Source organism: Artibeus jamaicensis, unplaced genomic scaffold (assembly GCF_021234435.1).
Source record: "Artibeus jamaicensis isolate MK-2021 breed Jamaican fruit bat unplaced genomic scaffold, CSHL_Jam_final contig_1016, whole genome shotgun sequence".
NCBI lineage: Eukaryota > Metazoa > Chordata > Mammalia > Chiroptera > Phyllostomidae > Artibeus > Artibeus jamaicensis.
Genome location: NW_026521195.1, coordinates 3,411,362 through 3,436,188, shown reverse-complemented (window position 1 = coordinate 3,436,188; position 24,827 = coordinate 3,411,362). Strand labels below are relative to the sequence as shown.

Sequence of the window (24,827 nt, the reverse complement as noted above, 5' to 3'; positions counted from 1 at the left end):
AACTTTAGGTGCACGTTCACCAAACAGCACCTCACCGCTTGTGTTCCTGCAGGTGTGTGTGCACACACTCCTTCCCCCTCACAAGGGCACTCGACGTGGAGTGGAGTGGGCATGGGCCACCAAGGACGACTGTCTGCGCCACTTCACAAAGGCCCGCGGTAGCCCCGAGTGCGTGTGCTCCCATGTGTGCATGTTCCAAAGAACAGATTTCTGAAGCCCGAGAAGCCACACCTTCCACAACTCGAAGCCCTCACCTCCTGGTACCGGGCGACCCCGCCGTTCACGGCGGCGTCGATCACCCCGTTCAGGCACATGGTCAGGGGGTTGACGTTCTGCATCTGCCTGGCCTGGCACTGCGTGATCAGGGTCTTCAGCTGCTGGTTCTTGTTCTCCAGCACTTCGATCGCGTTCTCCAGAGGACTCATTTCCACCTGGGAAGCAGAGCAGGCGCACGGAGGCTGGTTATCTGGTTATCACGACACCCAGGAGACAGAGTAGACCACCTGGTTCCGAGTTACCTGTGCCCCCTGCCTCCCCCCGCCCATCGATATCTCCACCGGGGCTGTCCAGCAGCAGAGACAAGGATGTTCCTTCCTGGGGTCTGCAAAGGGATGGCGGTGACAGCCACTGGCTGTACTGGGGTTTGGAGTGTGGGGACCCTTAATTATCTATTGGCCCTGTGACAATCAGTGTATCCCTCAGAGGAAAGAAAGCCATGTCGTGACTGCTGAAACATGTCCATCTGTCCTTCACCTTTCTAGATGCTGACTGAATGCAACGTACATGGGAGACGCCAAGGCGCCTGCAGCCCCACTGGGCAGACGGGATGGGGACGCATCCTGACTAAAGGTGCCCGTGTGCTGTCACCGCAAGGCGGCACAGGATGACTGCCGACTCTGCGGGGCTGTGGGCTAGAGGGCAGCCAACCGGAATCATGATGCGCGCAAATGTGAGGCTCTGCGGGGCACCCCGTTGTGACAATGTGCGGGCGGCTGTCATTGACGTGCTCCTCCCAGACCAGGTCGGCCAAGCTGTCCTCCATGGCCAAGCTATGTGAGCTCACAGTGAGCACACGTATGAATCAGTTCTTCCCAACAGGGAGACAAACGACAGTTTTCCGAGGTCACGGACATCCTTTTAAACTGATGGGAAACCACTAGAATAGCTGGACTGTGTCAAAATTAGGACTGCACCTCCATCAAAAGATACTACAGAGAGAAGGAAAGAAAGGCCAGAGAGCTGGAGACAATTTGCCAGAGGCGAGCACGAGGGAAAGAGGAATTGCTCCACGGGCCCAGAGCTTCTGTTTTGCAAGACGAACACTCTGCGTGTGTCGCTGAGTGCAGGCAGCCACCCCGATGCGCTGTACTCCTGAAAATGGTCAGCAGGCTAAATTTATGTTGTGTGTTCTTGAAAAAAAAACAACTCATGCTCACTTTTACACATTGCAATGCTACCAATATGAAAAAAATTAAGGTAAATAAAACAGCCACAAAAAGAAAAAGATAAATGACAATTTGGGGAATGTTTCCAACCTGTATTCCAGACGAATTATCACTGTTTCTCAGCACGGAAGAAAACCATGACCGGTGCCCCCCAAGAGGTGGAAAGAATAGACACGAAAACATCTCTTCCCCATGGGCGAAAAAGGCCCCCAACCAGCCCCGGCAGGATCCCGTTGGTCTGTTCTCTGGGAAGACTGAAATGACATACAACACCCCGTGCTGGAGAAGATGCTGGGGACATGCGTGTCCCCGAGAACAGCTATCCCTTCCACGGGGCGTTGACTGATGCATGCCCCAGCTGGCCTGGGGATCAGGTTACACTGTGGACCCTCTGATAGGTCGATTTGCTTCCAGGGAAGTTATTCTAAGGAAACAGTCAAAGAAGTGTGCAAAGAATAATGTGTAAAGAGTGTTCATCAAGGACTATTTCCCCCCAGCCCTCTGGGCTGCAATCTTTAAGTACTGTTCACTGCTAAAAAGAATTGGGAGTCCTAGGAGCCGGGGCTGCTGTTGGGCTGGGGCCTTCCAGAAAGTGGGGGCCCCTGGGAAGAAGGTGTGAAGCCAAGCAGCTGGCCTCTGACCCACCCTTTTCTGCAGCAGGGCCCTAGGGGAACGGCAGGAAGACCTGCTCTCCTTGTCAGCAGAGCTTCAGACCAGCAGGCTGAGACTAGCTGCTACCAGAAAGGGATGATCTCTGTGGGCTGAAGGGCTGCTGTGGTCAGTGAGCCCAGAACCCAGGAGGAGGCAGGCGTCCCTGGAGAGCGTCCCAGAGACGCTTCACAGCCCTCCAAAGTACACCCCCGGATGTTTCGTGGCTTACATGTGCTCCCCACACGAGGGACCCTGTGAGGTCCACTTCGGGACTCCCGTATGTTAGCGCTGATGTGGGACCGAAGGACTGGGAGGACGGGCCGAGGTCTCGGATGTTTGCCTGCTTCAGCCGAGACTTGAGCCTGGGCAGACAGGGCGCTGTCAGAAATCTAACCCAAGGTGACCTCACCGGGGTTGGGGGTCTGATCACAGAGTCCTAACTGCGGCGCAGGGCGTGGGGGGCCGTCACGCCCAGGCCTGTGACTTCTTTACTGAAAGAAGGCTTATCTGTGCCGGAAGCCAGCTCTGCCCCTCCTTTCTGTGTATCTAGGTTAGCGCCCCTTTGATATGAGCTCTGACCACCCTCAGGAAAGCAAAGGGTGCTCAACTCTGCTGTCCTCTGATCCCCCCTCACTTCCTCCAGCCTCCGAGTCTCCTTCCTTCCTTCCCCCTTCACTCCAAATGCGTACAACCAGCTGCATTGCTTTGGGAAGTGTTCCTAGTCTGCTGTGATCTGGCTTCCAGGCACAGACTCTGTTTGGCTCAAACTCTAATCAACTCATTAAAACTGTGTACAAGTCTGGACCTGGTTAGGGGACAAGTGACGAGTACAGCCTGCTGCCAACCTCGGTCTGGGCTGACACCCTGCCCGCCCGCCCTGTCAGCGCAGAGACAGACTGTGGAGGAGACGCAGGCGCTGCTGTCAAGCGGCCCCCGAGGGGCAACGTGGAGCCACTTGAAACTGAGGACGAGCAGTAACTGGGAAGGATGGACACGGGACAGTTATGTTTAAATCCACGAGGGACTCAGCACCACAGACAAAACCAGCCGAACCGACCTGCTCCGGGCCACTGTCCTGAGAAAACTGGTCAGTACAGGGGAGGAACAGAGGTGTCCCTCCTCTCCTGCACCCCAGGAGGCCGATCGTTCTGAGGGACAGTGCTCTGTACAGAAGTGTCCCCATGAAGACACAGAGGAGTGACAGAGTGTCCCCGCTGCGCCGTCCCCAACAGATGCATCCCAGTGCCTGCCCACATCCCCCAAAACAGCCAGACACAAATAACATAGCCTATGAAGTAGTCTGACAAAAAAAATAAAAGTAACACATCTCATCAACCCTTTATAACTAACTGCCAGTTCACAGAAACCACAGGGACAAAGGCACTTTCGCCCCATTGGTCCTCCATGTGCAACTTCCAGACGTGAGGCAACGTTCCGGGCAAACCACCCGGTTTCTTCAACAACAAAAAACCCCAAGGAAAAACAAGAGCGATGGGGCAGGGCTGTGGATGGAGAGAGACTTAGGAGACCCTTCGGCCAGTGCCAACGGAGGGCTCTTATTCGGGTCTGGATGCAAACAACAAACAAAAATCCCAACAAACGAAACCCCTAGAGTGAACGAACCCTTGGTGAAGTGTGAATGCGCAGTGACTGGACACCGGATGCTACTGTGCTTGTGTTTTTGTGTTAACAGAAACACGGAAATATTTACGGACCACATCACGCGGTGCCTGAGACTTAACAGGGGCGCACAACCCGAGGTCTGCAGGCTGCAGGATGTCTACGCATGCGGCCCAACACAAAATCGTAAATTCCTGGAAAACATGATATTTTTTTGTGATGTGTCACAGTGTATCTTGTGTGTAGCCCAAGACAACTCCTCTTCTTCCAGTGTGGCCCAGAGACGCCAGGAGGCTGGACACCTTGCAAGCACGACAGAGAAAGGACAAGGTGCAGAGGAAACGAAGCTGGCCTTTGGGGTAGCTGTGGAAGTGCAGGGTGGACAACGAGTTCACTGTCTTCCTCCTTTTGTCTGAGCTGACGCAGGTTGCTCTGTACGGAGGGAGGGCAGGCACCTGCAGAATCCAGGCACTAGATGGCGCCAGCAGTGGGCCTGGCGAACAGCGGGAACTATTTCCAAAGTGGAGCCTCATGCTGTCTTGATGGACATGTGAGAGTATACTCGCGATCGTCAGTTGAAGCTTTAAAAAATCATTATGTATAAATTCTATTTTATAGGTTATTTCATCTCATATGAAATTTAAAGATAAGCTTACTTTCTAATCAGAAAAACACTGACTTTTGTTTTAAAGACAGAAAACGAAATCGATTCCCAAGGAGCGGCACACAGGCTGCCCGACGCATCGGCACCCAGACCGCGGGCAGCAGGCCTGTGTGCCGGCCCAGGCCTCGCGGAAGGATGATGATGGAGATGCTGAGCTCCCCGGCCAGCAGCCACTGGCCTCCCTCGGAGAGGCCGGGACACCTGCACCACGGTGCCAGCAAGCGGCATGAGGACCCTGGCCTCAGACCCAACGATACACAGCACTGGATTTGTTTAGGGTGCCACACGCATTTTTGCCACTGCAAAGTAAAAATGGCATTAAACCCTGAGCCCGACTGAACATGATACGCTGGGGGAGGTGGGGCAGGGGGCGCAGTCGACGCTTAGATTTCTGGCAGGACAAGCCATTCTCAAGGCAGTTTGGGCAGAGGCCACCCCACTGTTCTACTGCCGAGTGGGCCTGCTCGCCGAGTGACCAAGAGGGTCGACAGTACTTTCACAGCTGGCACGCCTCCTACCGGGAGAGGGTGGGGGTGCCCACAGGGCTGGCTGCGGCCCTTGTGATACGCTGGGGGGGCAGAAGGGCTGCGTCTGACATCGCAGGGGTCAGTCTGAGGGGCAGTTGGGACAGCGGGGTGGGCCCTCACCCAGATGTGACCGCTGTCAGCAACTGCTCTCCCTGTCCCCACCACTGGGGACCAGAGCTGGGGGCATGTCTTTCGCCCCGAGAGTTCCTGGGCACTGAGGTTCCAGGTTCTGTAACAACATCCCGAGCTCCAGCTGGTGTTCCCCCAGGATCACCCAGTGCGACTGACATACCGGCGTCCTGTCCCTGCAGCCTCTCACCGTATGGACCTACTGTGCTCCCAACATTGTCCTGGGCCTTCCCGTGAGCCTCCAACTCCCTAGAAGGAAACTGAGGCTGCATGAGATGAACTCACTGGCTTTGGAGTCAGAAAAATCTGGGATCGAGTCTGTCCTTTCTCGGTGTCTTGCTATGGGACCTCTGGCAAAAGCCAGTAAAACCAGGGCGGGAGGGGTGAGAGCACACAGCTCAGAGCTGGGGCACGGCCACGGCCTTCCCCGAGCAGGCCTGGCACACACCCATCACTGCTGGGCGCACGGCTGTAGCGATGGCGAGGCCCGAACCCCCGCTCTCCAACTCCGGGCCTGCCCACTCAGGGCCCGGAGCTTCTGAGGACTCCCACTGGCTGGCTGCATGAGGACACGGGAATGTCCTCCTTCAAGCTGTGGCCCTGTGGTTAGTACCATACACACGCGCCAACTCCCTCTGAGCAGTGCTGCAGACTTGGGTCGAAGGCAGACGCCAGTGACCGAGGGTGGGACTGCAGCAGTGGCTGCGCTGAGCAAGCGCTGAGCATAATAGGCTGCGGGCCTTACCACTTCGCGCTTGTCCACCTCGAACCAGCGGGAAATGCCGGGCAGGCTCTGCACCAGGGACAGCGACGTTCTCTCCACCCAGAGGCTCTGCGAGACACAAGACAAGTCAGTCCCCGCGGTGCCGTTCTTCCTCGTCACCCAGCTATGGCTCACGGTGGCCATTCGCTCTAATTGAGGGGTGTTTCTCCCCACTTGTCTCTGACACTCATCACAGTGCTTGGTGAGCAGGAAGCCCTTCACACCCACAAAGCCATCACAGCGAGATGACAGGATGAGGGGGCGTCTGTGAGCAAGGCCACTGTGTTTTTCCTGTCACCTTCCTCTCTGGGGAACACATGATCTCACAGGTGAACAGAAAACTTAAAAACGTAAACAGAGGCTGTCACCCTGTCATCTTCTTCACTGTTCATCTGAAATCCTAACTTGGCCTCTCTCTTTACTCCTCTGGGCACCGCCATGCTGGTGTGGAAGGGGGACTGTCCCCCCTGGTCAGCACAGGACAGGGAACAGCGCCCATGGCAGCAGAGGGCTCAGCGGTCCTGCAGCTGGGCCTGCTGCAAGTGAGGAAGGACGCTGAGACCCAGAGAGGCGGCACCACCTGCTCCAAGCGAAGCCTGGACCGGCCACTGGAACCGCCGACCTCTCCCGGCTCTGCCCAGGGAGCAGTGGTTCCTGGGCCGAGCTGCGCTGCAGCCATGGGGCGAGTCTGTGTGTCAGAAGTGGCTCCCTCGGGCCAGGCCCAGTATCCCCAGGACACCTGGGACACGGCTGCCTTTGGTAAGAGCTGATGTACCTATGCCTCCTTCCTCTCATTTAAACATGGTCCCTTCCCAGGGGATTAATAAACCATGTGACATTCCCCAAACAGTGCCATTTACTCAGCAGCAGCAACAAAAAAAAAAAAAAAAAAAAAAAGGAAGGACTTCTGTGAGCCAGCAGAGGTGTGCTGAAATGAGCAGGGTGGCGTCCCTGTGACAGGGGGCTGGATGTGTCCTGGTGGTGACAGGGGTCAGCCGGTACATACGGCTCAGGACACAGAGAAAGGGCGGCTCCAGGTGCTGAGAGAAAAAGGTGGGCAGGTCCTCAAAGCAGGTGACAACAAGTGGAATTGGGAGAAAAAAGGTGGGAGTTTGACAGGTGGGGGTGGCGCAGGCCCAGCAGGGCAGCAGGCATAGAGAGGGGACGAGCCTGGCAAAAGGCACAGGGAGACCTGCAGGGAGAAGAGGGGAGCTGCAGGGAGAAGTGGGGTGCTGCAGGGAGAAGTGGGGTGCTGCAGGGAGAAGTGGGGTGCTCCTGGGAGAAGTGGGGAGCTGCAGGGAGAAGTGGGGTGCTCCTGGGAGAAGTGGGGAGCTGCAGGGAGAAGAGGGGAGCTGCAGGGAGAAGTGGGGTGCTGCAGGGAGAAGTGGGGTGCTGCAGGGAGAAGTGGGGAGCTTCAGGGAGAAGTGGGGAGCTTCAGGGAGAAGTGGGGCGCTGCTGAGCTAAGGAAGAGGTGGCTGAGTGGTTGTGATGCCGAGGCTCTGGGGGCCACACCGATGATGATGATGATGATGACATTATTTAGGGGGTCGGCTACACCACCGACAAACATTTAAGGTGATGATGACGAGGAAATGTGGTGGAAAGAGCAGTGGAGAGAAGCTCCGGGTTCTGGGGCTGGGTCCCCAGTTGTCTGTATGGGACTCCAGGCAAGGCATCGGCCTGACTTGCGTGGAGTGCGACTCTGTTCACTGGAAGGTCCCGCAGTGGAACTACCACATAAGCTCTCGATCTTTAAGTGGTTTTGGAGGGTGAAAGGGAACACGTGTGTCCCAAAGGACTAGGAAGTAAGGACTACTGCAGTTCTTCGCAGCGACATCCTGGAGTCCCTTCTCCAATGGTCTCCAGCCTTGCTATTTAACCCACCAGCTCCCCTGGCCCTGAGGGCTGGTCTGTGTCCGGTCCCGTCACAGTTCTTCCAGACCGTCCATCCCAGCTGCCCCTTCCCACTGCTTGGCTGTGACTAATCCCTGGGTTCTTGGGATTAGCACTGGGCACCGACACCTAGGCAGAGGTGACAGGGCGACTCAGCAGGAAACAATCTTGGGACAGTGTTAGGTTTTGGCTCAAGCACAGACTCGCTGGGAAGGAAGCAGCTAAGCCAGGGCCCACAGCAATACACTGGTTTTGCTTCGTTCAGAGGGGAGAATACAGACAACCTGGGGACCTGTCTGGCCTCCCCACGTCCCTGCTGTCAGGACGATGACAGAGCAGATAGTAATTCATCTCCGCAGTGACCTTGTCCCTTTACCCCCAGTGGGGCTCTGAGAGGTCACGGCCCCCCCTGGCCAAGCAAGCTCTGATTTTGCAGGCGTACTGGGACTTCCGAGAACAGAGGACGCAGCACGTGCGAAGGGTCTACGGTTTGCTGCTCACCTGGGCCCTCTCCGAAACCCTAACAATACGCTGTGCTGACAAGAAACAGCAGCAGGTGACGGGGCAGGGTTTTCCACCCCACACCCACAGTCTGCTCACTGCGCTCTGCCCGGAAGTCCTCTCTGTTCAGCATCCTTTACTCATTCCCCTCGACTGCACCTGGGAACACCTGTCCTGGGCCTCCCAAGGTGCCTCAAATGAGTAAGAGGATTGAGCTCAGAGACTGGGTGCAGCCTGTGGCCACAAGAACTGTGGCAAGAAGCAGATGCCAGGGCTCTCTCTCAGATGCACCAGGTTAGAATTCCTGGGCTGGGGGTCCAGGATTCGTCCCCCCGTCAGAAAGTGCCCCGTGCCACTCTGGAGCCCAGCAGAGCTCAACCACCACCAGACTTGGGGATTCCTACACCCTCCCAGTCTTTTCACCTGACTGTGCCCTGAGCCCACAGGCAGTTAGGGTCCCAGCCCAGCGTGCTCCCGGCCCGGAGCGGGGAACAGCACGCCACCTACCTTGAACTCATTCTCCTTGTCTTTGGCGCCTCTGTGAAAGGGGCGGTCGTAGCGGAATTTCCAGATGTGGTTCACCCTGTAGAAGCTTTTGATGTTGTCTGGGACACCCTCTCTCTGCAGCACCTCCTGGCTCTCCGGGATGGGGGTCACAGCGTAGATCTGCAGGTCTGGGAGGGAGGGTCAAGGAGGAAACCCGATGTGCAAGATGCCATGCGAGTCTGGCTGTAGCTGAGCTGGGTGTGGGGGAGAGAAGGGGCTGGGCAACAGCTGGGCATTCATCCCACTCCAGCTTGAAGTAATTTAAAACATTCCCAAGAAAGTGCCCAGAACTCTGTTCACACCAATCACTTCTCCAATGACAGGCCTTGAGTTAGTTCTAGGTAGGCAATTCTAAAAATATATTATTTTAAATTTTCTATGACCCATGAACTGATCACGGATTTTTCTCTTTTTGGTGGGGTGTGGGAGGGGAGTGGGTAGGAACCGTTTGGATGGTAGGTACTCAGGATTGTATGAATTCTAACCCCTGTATCTTATTTCCAGTCATTGTAGGAGATGCACTCGTCTCTGGTCCATATGTGCCCCTTTCCACATTTATCTGTTTAGTAATGTACCAGTACTCATGACTGGGACCAAAAACATGAGCCAGCCCCGTGGGTGACGGACATCGGCCTGTGCGAGGCTCCAAGGTGCAGCCTTCCCGCCTTTGAGCTGCCTGCTTCCCGAGTCTTGGGCCGAGAAGCTGAGGTTTAGTTGTGGTTGGTATTTTAAAAATTACAGATACTATAATTCCATTTTTACCTGCTCTTCTCATTCCGAGAAGGATGCACAGTAGCTTTCTCTATGTACAAGGATTACTTGCTTCTGATGCATTTTAGGTTCTATTTTGGAATGGCACCCACAGTTATCAGGGGTCTTTTGGGTCTGTAGGACCCACCCACCATTTCGGGAAGAGACCAAGGGATTCAGAAAATCCCACCTGGGGAATGTCCTTTGTCCCTAATGCCTACACAACTTCCTCTGAGCTGCTCCTGTTTGGACACGGGAGGGTCAGTTATAGGGCAATTACACAAGGCTGTCCAGGATGCTGTGGCAAAGAGCCCCCGAAGATACTGGGGGACCTCTTTTTCATCCCAAAATAAAAATGTCAAGGGGGAAGGGGGTTAACGATACATTCTGGTAAACATACGGCTGTGATTTCCTCAAACTGAGGCCGTTTCCATGGGGTATGGCAGAAGAAAATTTCTCTAAAGGAAATCACTAAAAGGAGCTTCGACAGCAGAGCTAAAGACAGAAAAGTTTTAATGAAAAGGAAAAAAACCTAAACGGGATCTTCAAGAGATTTCAACTGACGTCAGGATCATAAACAGAACGAGTGGGCTCAGAAGGAGATGAGCCGAAACGAGCTGACGGGACAGAGGGAGAAAGAGGACCTGGTGAGTGACAGGGGCCCGAGGCCCAGCTATCCAGCCGGGATGGGCCCGCAGCCGCACGGACGCGCATGCGCACACACCCAGGGGCGGATACACTGCGCCTCCGCCTGGAAGATGGTCTCGTCGGGCTGGTTGGCGTGCTGCATGGCGATGGCGTGCGGGAACTCGGTCAGCATCCGCTGCTGGAAGGCCTCCAGCCTCTCATAGTCATGTCCACGGCACACGAACTCCTTGTTCTGCGGGCGGGTCGGAAATGGACAAGCTGAATGGATGGAGGAGGAATCAACACAGAGACACAGGACAGGCTGACAGCTGTCAGCCGGGAGGGGACAATGGGGCTGGCTGAAAAAGGTGAAAAATTAAGCAAAAAACCCCCCAAACCTCACAGTCACAGACAGCAGTGTGGTGATTTGCAGAGGGTGAAGGGGGAACAAGCCACCCACCCCCCCCCATGGAGGGAAACCTGACTCGGGGTGGTGAGCACACAACACAGGTGATGGGTTACGGAACTGTGCACCCAAAACCTGCATAATTTTATTAACCAATGTTACCCCAATAAAGTCAATGACGAGGAAAGACAATCAGGGCTCTAGAGCCGAGCATATCAGTCAAAGAGAGAAACCAAAAGGTACGGTGGCTCTGGCAGTACATGAGCCCATGGCTCCCACCCCTCGAACAGCCTGAGAAATGCGCCCAAACACCAGAAATGCAGGGCAGCGTCAGGGAGCTTCGTGCCCTGGGCTTTCGGTAACCCCCAGCAGCACGCCCACCCTCCCGGTTCCCCTGCCTGAGGAGGCAGAGAGGGTCCTCCCTTCTCAAAGTAGGGCGATCATGCCTCTCCCCTCATTCACACGCACACAAGCTAAAGATGTGTGCTGTAAACCGATACCGAGTTTCTCCCAAAACACAGAGGAAAAGAAGTCAGTGCCATCTCTGAAAACACGGTGCACGGCACCCTCTCGGAGAAGCTGCAGAGCTCAGAGGTCCTGCGTGAGACCCTCCAGGAGAAAGGTGGGCTGGGTCCGCCGCAACCCCAGTGCCATTCAGCTTTTAAAGGCTCGAGGTGTTCAGGGGCTTGCGAAATGCTGCACTTCTTTTTGTTGTTTTGTTTTGTTCTACAACTGATGCGTCTCCTGTGGGTCAGGGCTGCCCGGAACCAGGGGAGAAGGGGGAAGGTGGCCCTGGAGGTAGACTGGGCAGCTGGAAAGATGGGCCGTTTCCGAACAGCACCTCCGTGATGGGTGGAAGCGAGGGCACTCTCACAGGTGAAGGACAGTGCCGCTGTGACTGACCTGGCACTCTGCCCCCATCTTATTTAACCCCCAAAGGAAACACACACTTAGGCAGGACCTAAAGAGCACGGGTGTCACTGAGAAGTGACCCTGCCCCCCCATCCTTGCCCCTAGTCATTCTCAGAGAAATGGTTCTTTAACACACCGTCATGAAAGAGCACATTCCCCACATGGATAAAAAAAAATACTCAGATCCTTCAATGTAGTAATTCATCTGAGCTTTAAAAATTACCTTGAAATTGATCAAACAATGAGAGGAAATTTTAATGTTGTTATTTGTTTTTGAATTGAATAATAGACTAGAATCTAGCCCAGTGATTCCGAAGTGTGCAGTGCCTTTAAAGACCAATAGAGGGCGACCCTTCTCCTTCATTTAGAAAGAAATGCCATTTCTATCCAGAAAGGCTGTTTTTAAAAGCCTGATGATACAGAGATTGGTTTATTTTAATAGACTTTTTAAACAAAATTTATTTTATTAAATGCTAAATTCCCTTTAAAATGATGGCTCTCCAATGACTTTGGTTCTTTTAACTTCACATCTTTAATTCACATCAATTGCATATGTTAGGTGGCCATCAAGGGTGCCTTACAGAGGGCTCACTGGCTGAACTTGAACTTGGTCAGAACACATTATGACTCCTGTGAGTCCCTTAGCCACAAACATGTTAGAGACCTATTGTACGGCTGCTTTGGTATAGTACAGGCATGCATCTATCAGCAGTAACTGATGTGTAACACAATAGACTATATAACAACTTTTTAAACCTCAACGTTCACTTTTTTCTTCTGATTCCTTAGAAAAAATTAAAAACAGATCTGTGGACCACCTAAAAACATCCTGCCTCTAACCACTACCTACTACGCGTCATGGGCCCGTGAGCCCTGAGTCTAACACGGAAGAAAACGCCATCTCTTACTCTGCATGATTCTGAGCTAACAGGAAGTGGGTCTGTAGCATGGTCACCGGGGAACCCTCACAGGGGTCCCCCTGGGGCCCCTGTGCTGCTCACGGCCCTAGCATGCCCCCCGCGTCTCTCAGAACCTGGTCCTGGCCAGGTGTGCTGTGCAGGGGTGCCGGCCACAGCCCAGGCCTGCAGCAGGCCTGGCCCCGGGACTTGGTCTGTTCTGTTCTGCAGCTAGCCGTGGTTTCTGCTCCAGAATGAAGCTTCCCCTGTCCTCAGGCCGCCCACCTTCAGGGTTAGCTTTGGGACCATCCCAACACCGAGTCTCAACCCAACAAGGAGATTTTACCTGTGTCCGTGTGGCACAGGTAAAACCCAAACACACCGTCACTGCAGTCGGTGAAAGATGAGGCCAGCCTGTCATTTGATGTCTATTCCACGTGACGCTGGAGTGAGCCTGTGTCTGTGGTGGTTGGGTATTCTAGAATATGTATACTATACACTCTCCTGAACCAGAGAGAAAACACTTGGTTCAGGGACGCAGAATCTTAAGCTCCGTGAGCTCCCAGGCACTAACACCTTCCACCTGAAAGGCCGATGATTGTTTGCTGAGTGACCATGAACCTCAGTCAGCATTCTCCCCCTGCTGGCCACCCAGCGCCCCCCAACCTACATCTACTCCTGCGTGCTGAAGGCAAAGCAAGGTTTAGGGATGTACGAATACAATCTTTGTACTGTACATTGAGACTTCAAGTTCGTAATGAAGTCATTCAATTTAAAAAATTATCCCAGGCACGTCTCCTTAGTTGCTTGGGGAGGTATGTGTTCTCTCCTGACCAAAGCTTTTATAAAAGTAAGATGTTACATACTGGAGCATTCAGCAAGCACCAAGCACATGACACTACTTGGCACCATGTGAAAAATGAAAGGAACTGAGCCAAGTACTTTATTATCCAGCAGGCACCTTAGAGCATCTGGAAACTTGCCTTCTGTAGAGAGAGTCTGTACTGGCAGTAACTGGGCTTCCTTTGCTGGGTGATGTCCACCTTTTCGCAAAGGCATCATGCTGCTGCACCCCGCTCTCCCCCTGGTTCTGCAGGTGGGTCTCCGGGGGCTGTGGAATCACCATGTTGCCGCAGTGCAGAACCCCCACTCCTCTGCCCCCACACCTGGCCTGCCCCTTTCTCTGATGCTAACTCTGAAGAAGAGTGACTAGCAGTCACATGAGAGAAATGACTCTAATGACCAAAGACTGCTCCCCTGTATGACCAACTTCGAGACTTAGGGAGCAAAATCAAAAGGTTGTTGGGTGTCTTGGGAAACTGTTCAGAACAAGGTCCTCCAGGTAAGTGTGGGGTTTGCGGGCTAAAACGTGAGAAGAGTGTCTCATGCTGTTCTCGTGTCTGAAAGGGCAAACACCATGGGTGTCTCCCTATTCGGACGGGGACATCTGCTGGGAGAGTGACAGCACATTACCTAGCACATTACTTACTCTTAAGAAAAATGGAAACTTTTTCCCATAAAATCCGACTCTGAAGAACTCTGGTTCAAGCCGCTGCTGGTCCATAATTTTGTCATACAAAGAGGCCTCCATCATCTGCAAAGGGAGACACTGGCTCAGTCCTCTGTCTCTCAGCTCTAAGGACAGAGAGGGCATCTCATCTTGGGAAAGGAGGCCTCGCTCTGTTTCTCAGGTGGCTCACGGGCCCCGGCTGTAAAGGGTCAAGTGCATTCTTCCGTGTTCTTGCCAGATAAAATGATTTCGATGCGTACCGTCCATGGGGGGACTATTTTCCTCCCAATTAAATAACATCAGCATGAAGTGTGAGAAGCAGCCTTTTCTGGAGAAGTCTCGGGCTGGGCGTGCGCCCCTGTGCATCTGCCTGCCCTCGGACCGGGCCACTCGGAGCAGGGGGCAGGTGCTCACTGGCTTGGGATGGACAGGGATAACCTGAGCGACCTCCCCAGGGAGGCCCACAGCACCAAGTGCTGTCTGAGCTGGGCGCTCTGAAGCGTGCCTTTGACGATGGTGGACTTTAAATCACCGGACGCTTATGGCTCCCATTGCTGGTATTATTGTCCCCAGGGGTTCCAGAGAACGACTCCTATTGTCCTGGAAATCTGCCCCCTCCCCCACCCCCAGGCAGAGCACCTGCAAGAGCAGTTGGCCTGAAGTGAGATGCCCCAACGCCGTAAAAATCTCAGTGACAATAGCACCCACAGGCTCTCCCAGGAAGCACTGTAGCCTCCCCCTCTCACAAGGCCTGGATGCCAAGGCAGCAAGAGACAGTTTCATGTGAAATCGAAGGGCCTGCGGGAGGGAGCCAGCGTGACTGACAGGAGTTTCAGCAGGGCGTGTTCTTGCGGGCTCCCAGGTTGGGAGAGAGATCAACGTCCCACTGACAGGAAGTACTGCCAGTGAACTGGGCCCGCTCCCGCCAGCTGAATGAGTTACAGTGGGAGGGGACGGGGGTGATGGAGGCTGTTACAGGTTGGGATAGCATCTCCCCAACTGCTACTGCAGAATCACAAGGCAACATCAGCGCCTCTTTTCTTTATAGGTGAACGATGGTGATCCTGTTTTAGAAATGTGGAAGAACTTCAGGACATGATAACAAACGTTCACGATTCTAAACAGCATGGACTCAGAGAGCCCGAGAGAAGGGGAGTAGGTGGCCGGCGTCACCGACACAGGACATGAAGCTGGCGCTCTTGGGCGGGCCCTGGTTTCAGATCAGCCAACACAAACCCATTTCTGAAGCTAAAGACAGGCGGTGCCTGCAGAACTGAGCCCCCGAACATTTAAAAATGGGTCTGCTAGCCATTTCTACTATTTTGCTGCTCAGACTATAGCACGAAGAATAATATATGGTTACACAGATGTGTGTCCAAGTGGGAAGCCGTTCCAGCACTGTGGGGATTTTCCTCCACAAAGCAAAAGTATCAATGCTGGCTTCGACTGTGTATTTTTGATGGGGTTTTCAACCTACACCAGCGATTTCTAGCCGGTGGCTACAAGAATGTTTAAAACACACAAGACCTGACCATTCAGTCAGGGGCACTGACCGCGTTTCCCTTAGACTGTCAAGTAAAAAAGCAACAACAGCCAATACAGCAATAGCCGTCTGGTGTGAATGGATCAACATTGTACCTTTTATTTTTGGGGCCAGATAGGCAAAAGATATATTTTTGGTGAGCCAGGGAGTTTTAATAATGCATCCCCGTGTGCCGTGAGATGAACAAGGTTGAAAACCGCCAGCCCACATGAAGGGCTGGCTCACTTTCTGCATCCTCATCAAAGGCGCCATGCAGAGCAATTTGTTACTTTTCGGAGTGACAGCCAGGCAGGCTCCCAGGAGGGGCTCCTGGTCACAGAGCTCCCCCTACAGGACCCGCGCAGAGGCCCGCAGTGCTCATTTCCTACTGGGATGCTCCCAGGCCCGGGTGCCGCAGCAGTAGCAGGCTGCAGGCGCCTTACCCTCATCTTGCTCAGGTTTCTGTAGTCGTAGAAGCTCTCGTACTGCTCCGCCATCTTCCGGCAGAGGATGATGCCGTTCTCCCAGCACTGCGGGCCACGAGGAACACGAGTTAACGACGCCCCCACGTTCCGCACGCCCACCCTGAGGTCAGACGGGGCTGCAGTCCGGTCACGGGACTCCTGTATTCACCCCCACAACCTGCCTTTACGAGGACCCCCGCCACGCCGAGCATGAAGACAGCATGGAACCAACGTGGACAGTAGGAAGTTGGAAATGCCGATCCCTGCCCCCTGCAGACCCCCTCGATCAGAATGTCTAGGGTGGGCCGTGGAATCTGCATGTTGATGGCCGCTTGGGTGTTTCGAATGCACATCAGTATCTGCAGGCCCTGCTGGGGCGGGGCTTCGGCGGCGCTCACCTTGCCCCTGTCGAAGTTCTGGATGACGGCCAGGTGCAGCTGCTCCTTGCGCTGCCACTCAGTCTGCATGGGGTAGCTGAGGAACTCCCGCAGGGGCCGGTCCGACCACTCCAGCAGCTCGTCATACAGCAACAGGGTGTAGGCTGCCTCTGCAAGTCAAGGGGAGCCACGGTCACATGGGGCCTCGCACGGGGCCCCACCTGGCCGCCCCTGCAGCGCGGCTGCTTCCTGACAACCAGCAGAGGACACTTTTCTGCACCCGGGCGACTGCGGAAGGATGCCCAGGATGCAGGCAACTGCAGAAGAACGGACAGTGACTTCCCAGGGAGAGGGGACCATCAGGGGTTTGCATCTAATCATTTGGCCCCTTGTTTTCCTTTCTTTCATTCTCTCCCTGTCTCTCCTTCTATTCTTCCTTTTTTTTTTAACAAGTCCCATATGCAAATGTCATCATAAACATGTCGAGGGACCTGTGTTCAGGGAGATGCACCTCCGTCTGCAGGGGAAGTTCACGGTGAGCGCCTCAAGGTGGGACAACAAGCATGTTCCCAAGGGCACATGTAGGAAAGCAAAAGTGGTAGCTAAATTCTCCTGGATGGTCAAGGGCTGTGAGACTGGGGGATGGTGTTGGCGGGGGGGGGGGTCAGGGTGCAGGAGGGGCCAAGAGGCCGGAGAGCACAGGAGAAACCAAAAAAACTCTAGGGATGAATGCGGAGTTAGAAAGCACAGACGTGTTTGGTGAGGCGTGTGTGTGTGTGTGTGTGTGTGTGTAAACAATCCATTGTGGGCTGAGTGACGCCACACCCTGGCTGTGCCACACATCCTCAGTGATAGTGCCTGAAGCTGTCACGTGTCTGGTGTGGCTGGAATTTCTTGGGGAAACAGGTGAAGGTGTGATTTTCTGTACACACGTGTGGAAACAGTGACCTGTGCGCTTAAGCATGATTGGCAGACAGGGAGCATGCTTAGCACGTGCCAATCGGCAGCCTCTTCTGTCACTGAGTCATCACTGCAGCCTGGCAGTTCAAGAAGAAGGCCCAGAGTTCATCGTCACTGATGGCGGACTGTCACATCGGTCCCCTCTAACACTGTATCGGCCAACTCATTTGCTAAATTGTATTTCAATGAATACAATTTAGCAAATTGTGTTATTAATCCATGGAACTACCGCCCCCAGTGTCTCTCCCTTTCACGTCTCCCTTGCAGCCCTGGACTTACAGACCCGGGCCTTCTTTGTCTTTAATTGCCTGTGGCAAGCCCAATCTCCTGGCTCCTGGGACGTGGTGAAGCGTTCACAGCCCACCAGCAGTTCATCCCCGCTCCGTCGGTCTGCACAGTTACCAGGATGACCTTTCAAGGTGAATGACTGTTTCTGCACCCCCCCACCCACGATTAAAAAGAGCCCATGAGGCTCAGCAGCCAAACAAATAAATTCAGGCTTCCTAAAGGGATGGAGAAGGCTGACTACAACCTGGTCCCACTGACTGCCCCACTCCCATTTCCCACTGTCCCTCCACAGAGAACAGGTAAGGAGGAGCCACCGCTGCCTCGTCTAAGAAGCCTACAGCCCCACAGTGAAGCCCCTGGACCCCATCAGCAGCTCTAATGAATGAAGCCAACGTGCCCTCATCCAGAGGCAGCTGGGAACAGAGGTGCCTTCTGTCACATGGGCACTGGCTCATCCTTCAGGTGGACAGAGAGTCCACTGGAGTGTGCTGGTTGACCGGTGGATGCAGAGCACGGCTGACAGGCCACAATGTGGGGGATGGTGGGGAAGACGCTCTGGCCTGGGCAGAGTGGGGCTGGTGACCAGTCCGCAGGGTCCGTGCTCGTCTCCACAGCCTCCCAGTGTCGGTGGCCTCCTGAGTTGGCCCCCTGGTCTTCAGTTCCCCACCTACCCTCCTAATAATGCCAAGCATTCAAGAAAAGCCCACACGTGCCTCTGTGGCTCCAGCCATACTCTGCTCCCACCGTGGGCCCCCTCACACACCATGTGGATGCGTCCACAAGCCCTCACATCTGCAGCCCTGGACTGTGAAAGGCTCCCACCTTCTTTTAATGAAGCAGCTTAGAAGTCACACCACCGTGATCTTGCAAATGTCTTGTGCACCTGCTCTTTCAAATCAGTGTCTCGGGCCTCTTCGGATCTATACCCAGAAGTGGGACTGCTGGGTTGTAAGGCAGTTCCGGTTTTAATTTACTTTTTATGAACCTCCACACTATGTTCACTGCAACATTGTTTGCAATAGCCAAGATATAGAAGCAACTTAAGAGCCCAATGATAGACAAATGGATAAAAAATTGTGGTATATCTTTTCAATGGAATATTACTTGGCCATGAAAAAGAATGACATCTTACCATTCGTGACAGCATGGATGGATCTAGAGGGTGTGATGCTAAGTGAAATAAGTCAAACAGAGAAAGTACCACATGATCTGACTTATAAGTGGAATCTAAAGAACAACATAAATGCATATACAAAGCAGGCACAGACTCACAGTTGACAGAGGGGAGGTGGGTGGGGAATTAGGTCAAAAAGGTGAAAGGATGAGAAGTACAGACTGGTAGCTACAGAACAGTCATGGGGACGTGAAGTACAGCACAGGGAATACGGTCAACAACATTGTAGTAACTATAAATGGGGCCCGGTGGGGACTGGATATTGGGGGGCACACTTTGTAAAATATATGACTATTTACCCACTATACCATACATCCAAAACTTAATACGGAATAATACTGACTATAAAGTAAAATAAATGAACAAATTCCTTTTGTGTCCCCCCCCACCCCACCCCTCCGCCCCCCACCCTCTCCCCAACAGCACCCAAGCGCTCAGAAGACACCCGGGAGATGGGCCGCTTTACGTGGAAAAAACTCAGAAGCCCGAGGGCAGCCTTTCCATAGAGGGAGCCTGCAGCTGCCCAGGGAAGGACCAAGGGAGCACTTAAGGCCACGTCCACGGAGACAGGAGGGAGAACGGTGGTTCCAGGGACTGGGGGCTTAGGTGGGGTGGGGGGAAGTTGTGGCTTCACAGGCATGGGGTTCAGTCTGGGAAGACAAATGGGCTCGGCCACAGATGGCGGTGTCTGAGAATGTGGGTGCACCTCACGCCGCTGACCTGCCACTGAGCACCGGGCGGGGTGGTCCACTTTCTGTCATGTACATGTTGCCACAATAAAAAAGGCAGAGAAAAAAATGACAATGAAGGGTTTCTGGTGCCCAAACCGCTTTCCAAACCACGCTTGCCCTGGCTGGTCCAGGGGATGGCTGAAAGGTCAAGTGTGAGTTGCCCCTGGAAAAGTGCGGGAAAGAGGAGCCTCAGGTGTGCCGTCAGAGCAAAGCCGACCGATGACTGGGGGCGACATGGGGAAGCTGCGAAGACAAGTCACACCTCTGTGGGAATTTAATTTGGCAAAATGATGATGGCTACCTGGGGTAAACAGTGTTTGTAAAAAAAAAAATCATACAATTTTTCATTAACTGAAAAACACATATAGCTTTGAGGCATGAACAATGGAGCAGAAGATGGAGAAAGATTTTGAACTTATTAGCAAGTTGTAAATGTTTTATTGTAATATGTTGCATGTTTTTTCTGTATCTGTAGTAGATGACATTATGTATGAAAGAAAAATGAATCGCATCCAAAATTTCCAACAGATACTCTTTTAAAAAGCGTTTACGGTTTGAACAAAAGGCATCACCGCGCAGGGGTGGTGGGCACCCCATTCCATGACAGGGAGAACCGTAAAGTGAGGCCGCCACTAGACGGAAGAAGTAATAACACAGGGGGAGGCTGAAGGGGAATGAGGAACGAAGACCCTGTCATAACAGGCTGCAGAGGGCTGTGCATTTCGACAGGATCCTATAAAGACAGAAGACTTTCTCCATCCATTTCACTTCCTCTGAGGACACGCAGAAATGAGAACAGAAGCGAGATGAATAAAATGTCATGTGGGGAAAGGACTTATTTCTCAGGACTTTGGGGAACATAAAAACTGCAAACAAATAAAAGAACAAAGATTTCCCAAGTACAATGAGGTGAATTTGGACTTTGCTTTGGAGAACCAAAATAGAACGGTGGTGTTGTACTGGAAGAGATGGTTCTCAGTTGCTTCTCTCATTTCTTTTTTTGTTTTTATTTTTAATGAACTTTAAATAAAACAAGCATGCCAGGTTTTTTCCCACAGATATAAAAAGTAGGTTTGGGGTCAAAGGAGGGGGGCAATTGGGACAATTTTAATAACATAAATGATTTAAAAAATTAAAGTTAAAAGCAATGCATTTATTTTGACCCCCCCCCCCCGCCATTGCCAGGCACTACTCTAAGAACTGAGAAGACTAAGGAGTATAAATTGCCTCTGTCCTCAAGGAACTCACCCTTTAACTAGAGGTAAAGCAGTTTTCCTGTCGTCTACCCACCGACCCACCTACCTAGGCACACACGCATCCAGACCTTATGTAACTGTTCACAAAAACGCTGTGAGGGTGCTGTGACTGAAACGTGGAAAGTGGCCACAGAAGAAGACTGGGAGACATCGCTCAGCTCGTGAGAGGCGGGTGGTGAGGGAGAGCAGAGGAGTTGTCCTGGGAAGGCACAGCCGCACGGAGGACCGCAAGGGCGGCCCGGCAGGGTGGGAAGGAGCAGGGCCGCGCCAGTGGGCGGGCGAGGCTGCACAGACAGGGGCTGGTTCTGTTACGACTGGCCTTGACAAGAGAGCTGGGACTTTCTTTTGTAAGAAGACATAGATTGGCAATGGAATTATATCGAGAGGCGAGGTTGGCAAAAGTTTCTTAAAACCCAGATGGAAAATAATAAGGGTTTGCAGACCATATGGTCTCTGTTGTAACTACTCAGTTCGGCCACTGTGGCACGAAAGCGGCTACAGACAATGTGAATCTAAGTGGGCCTGGCTGGCTTCTACCGAAACATTCTTTCCAAAATGAGGCGCCTGGTCCAGCTGGTGGAAGGTGGTTGGCGTTGCTATAGGGAGTAATTTTGGTGATAGCAAAAAAGCAGTCCAGCTGAGAGATGAGAAAGGCTCATTTAAGGCAAGAAGTAGGAACAATGAAAGGAAATTTTTCTGAGAGCTTTTTTAGGAAGCCACATGAACAACCCCTCATGAATGATGACCTGAGGGAGGTGAAGAACAGGAATAGCCAAGATGGGCTCAGCTCTCCCGACTGAGCAGAGACTGATGCTCTTGGTGGACATAGAGGAACTGCAGCTGGAGGCACACGTAAATGTGCCTCCAACTGCAGCTGGGGACACGGGCGCCATCTCAGAAAGGACCCCCCACGCCCTTGGAAAGGTAAGGGAGTGGCCACAAACTCAGGGGTCCCCTGGAAGAAGAGTGTAACAGAAGACCAAGATCTGTCATCCCCAGGCCCGTGAAAGGGTTCTGGTAAGATGTAGTACGCACATTCCACCCTATTTTTCCCAGTGATTGCAATGAAAAAGCCCTCAATGGAATATAGAAAGCAACCACTGAAGGAGCCAGAAACACTGGGTTGGCCAAAAAGTTCATTTGGTTTTTTTGTACAATGGCTCTAGTAGTGCTTAGTTGTCATTAACTTCACCTGAAACAATTTCAGTAGACTATCTTGTAGCAGCTGTCATATCAGTGTGAGTTTTAAAAAAGCTTACCAAAATTGGTCCATTTTTGCAATGCCATTTTAATATTGAAGATGGAAGAAGATATGTAACCTTTTTGGCTTCTTTTGCTTTATTATTTCAAGAAAGGTAAAAACGCAATTGAAAAACAAAAAGGAGTTGTGCAGCGTATGAGAAGATGCTGTGACTGATTGAACATGTCAAAAGTGGTTTGCAAAATTTCTTGGTCCTACTGACTGACATTTTGGCCAAATAATTGTTTGCCATGGGGCTGTCTTATGTATTGGAAGACATTTAGCAGCCCTCCTGGCCTTTACCTACTAGAAACCAATAGCAGGATATAGCTAAAATACTCAAAATATCCAAATCAATAAAGTTATTGGTAAAAAAATGAAAAATGTGTCTTTTATTTTATGGGGAAAAAGAAAACACATGGACTTTTTGGCCAACCCAATAAATCAGAGTAGGAAAGTCAATCTATGATGGCCACGGAGTAGAGAGTTGCCTGTTTTTATTTTTGCCTCTTATATCTTCCAGCTTAGACTACCCCGTCTCCTGGAAATGCACACGAAACAACAGGAAACTCTCCCAGAAAAGCTCTACTAGGCAGCAGACAGCAAAGAGGACTGTCTGTGGGGTGGAGCACATCAACTCCTCAGGCTACTCTGTGTCCCAGTATCAAAATGGCGAACAAGCAGTGGTGATGGTGGGGACAATCATAAATGGCAGCAGAGGCTTCCTCAGGCTCTTCAGTGTCATAGCTCGGCCCCCCGGGTTGACCAAACGTACGAGGTGCATCCCAGTGTGGAGAGAATCAAGCCTCGGCTTGATTTCGGCTTTGATCAAGCCAGATATGAGGAAAGGAGCCTGGGAAGACAGAAGACCACAAGGAGATGGACGGGAGAGGGAGCTGGAGGAAGGGCCTTTGAAATCCTGTGGGTGCTGTCACAGGCTCCTTCCCCAGCTGCACATGGGTAGGAAGGACCAGACTCAACAAAAAGTGGTTTAGAGAAATAACTATGGCACAGGTCTCTGTCTAGGCCCCAGAGTCCCCCTGGGTGACATCATGCCGAACAGACGAGAACAGTACTGCAAAGGCTTTGAAAACTAAACCAACACTGGGGTCCCGATCTTCAGGAGATGGTTCGGGACATGAGGTCTGAAACAAACTAGATTGTTTGCTAAAATTAAAAAAAAAAAAGAAAAGCAAACTAAGCAAACAACTAGAACAGGAACAGTGCCACAGAAATGGAGATCACATGGAGGGTTAGCAACAGGAGAGTGGGAGGAGGAGAAGGGGGGAGAAGGTACAAAGAATAAGCAGCATAGATGGTGGGGAGAAAATAGGGGGAGGGCAAGAGTAGTGTGGGGGAATGTAGAAGCTAAAGAACTTGTGACACATGGACATGAACTAAAGGAGGGGAATGGTGGGGGAGGGGGTGTGCAGGGGAATGGAGGGGGGGAATGGGACAAGTGTAATCGCAAAATCAATAAAATATATATATTTTTTTAAAGTCAACATTCTCCAGGAGATTATAAACAAAATCCAGAGTCTCATAAGATAATATTAAAAAATGTTCGGGATACAATTCAAAATCATTTGATAGTCAAAGAAACGGGAAAAACAAACAAATCTCAAAGGGAAAAGGCAATTAACAGATGCTAACTTCAAGATGATTCAGATGTGAGAATTATAGACAAATAATATGAAACAGCTATTATAACCATGTTCCATGGATTAAAAGTAAACACTTTTTTTCCTGCAAAGAAAACAAAGCTATGAAAGCCAAATGAAAATTTTAGAATGGAATAATACAGTAAACAGAGATGAACATGTCACCAGAAGGGCTGAAGAGCTCAATGACACTACCAAGAGTCGGTGGCCTAGAAAATGGATCAACAGAAATCATCCGATCTGAACGATGGGAAAAATAGAAATTGAAAATAAATGAACAGAGTCCCAGGAACTTATAGAATGATATCAAAAGGCCTAACTCTCACTTCACTGGAGTCCTGGAAGGGAGGAGAAAGATACATGGTGCAGAAATGTATTTGAGTAAACAGTCCCTGAAAGCTCCTCAAAGTTGGGGAAGGAAATTAACTTATTGATTCAAGGAGTTCCACACATCCAAGATGATAAACTTAAAGGAAACCATGCCCTTTAAGTCATAATCGAACTGCTGAAAACCAAAGATAAGATCTTGAAAATAACAAAGTATAGGTTACATACAGGGGACCGATTTAAATGACAACAGATCTCACATCAGAAACCATGGAGGCCAGAAGAGAGTGGAACAGCACTTTCCCGCTGCAACAAGAGCCCAGTCCACCCGGAACTCTGTACCCGGCAAATGTACCCTGCGGGGTGAAGGGGGGGTTCAGGAGTTCTCAAGTGAAGCAGACTAAGAATTCTCCACTGATAGATCTGTTTTAAAAGATTTTTAGGTTGAAGGAACATGGTAACCAAACTGGGAACTTCATAAATGAAGAAAGAACATTAGAAATGGTGAATAATATCAAAGTAACTATAATTTTCTCTTAATATTTTTATCCTTTTTAAAAGAGGTATGACTGTTGAAAGCAAAAATTATGACACTCTCCAATGGGGCCTTCGGTGCCCATAAATGTCACACACACGGTGGCCACCACACAAAGCAGGGAGGGCAGAAGGCCCTCTACAGCTGCAGTTTCCAAATTCAACATGAGCTGGTTAAATACGAACTCTCAGCAGACTGTGAGAAGTTAGGTATGCATTTTGTAACCCCACAGGCAACCTTTAGAAAACTATGCAAAGAGATATAGTAAAAAAAATGAAATGCAAAAAACCAAACTCAATTAAAAATAAATTTCAATTTTTTAAAAATAGGTGGTTCTTAATCTGATACGAAGGTTGGAAACAGAGAACAACAAAAGACGGATCCATCACATAAAAAAACAAATTTCAGTCTAAAGTAGAAATGCTTGCATCCCCAGCCCTAATAATACTAGG

The 24,827-nt window shown here is 51.7% G+C and overlaps 1 protein-coding gene across 5 annotated transcripts in view; it reads right to left on the bottom strand.

Annotated features, from left to right (window-relative positions):
• The window catches only part of DOCK4 (dedicator of cytokinesis 4), a 313,731-nt gene that overhangs the window by 14,073 nt on the left and 274,831 nt on the right, over positions 1 to 24,827 (bottom strand). For all 5 annotated transcript variants that reach the window (XM_037155987.2, XM_037155989.2, XM_037155988.2 and 2 more), the window contains 7 exons: positions 16,225 to 16,373; positions 15,806 to 15,892; positions 13,820 to 13,924; positions 10,228 to 10,369; positions 8,701 to 8,867; positions 5,782 to 5,868; positions 255 to 431 (listed from right to left, as the gene is read on the bottom strand). In XM_037155987.2, coding sequence (XP_037011882.2) covers positions 255 to 431; positions 5,782 to 5,868; positions 8,701 to 8,867; positions 10,228 to 10,369; positions 13,820 to 13,924; positions 15,806 to 15,892; positions 16,225 to 16,373 — 914 coding nt within the window. The remainder of the gene's footprint in view (positions 1 to 254; positions 432 to 5,781; positions 5,869 to 8,700; positions 8,868 to 10,227; positions 10,370 to 13,819; positions 13,925 to 15,805; positions 15,893 to 16,224; positions 16,374 to 24,827) is intronic.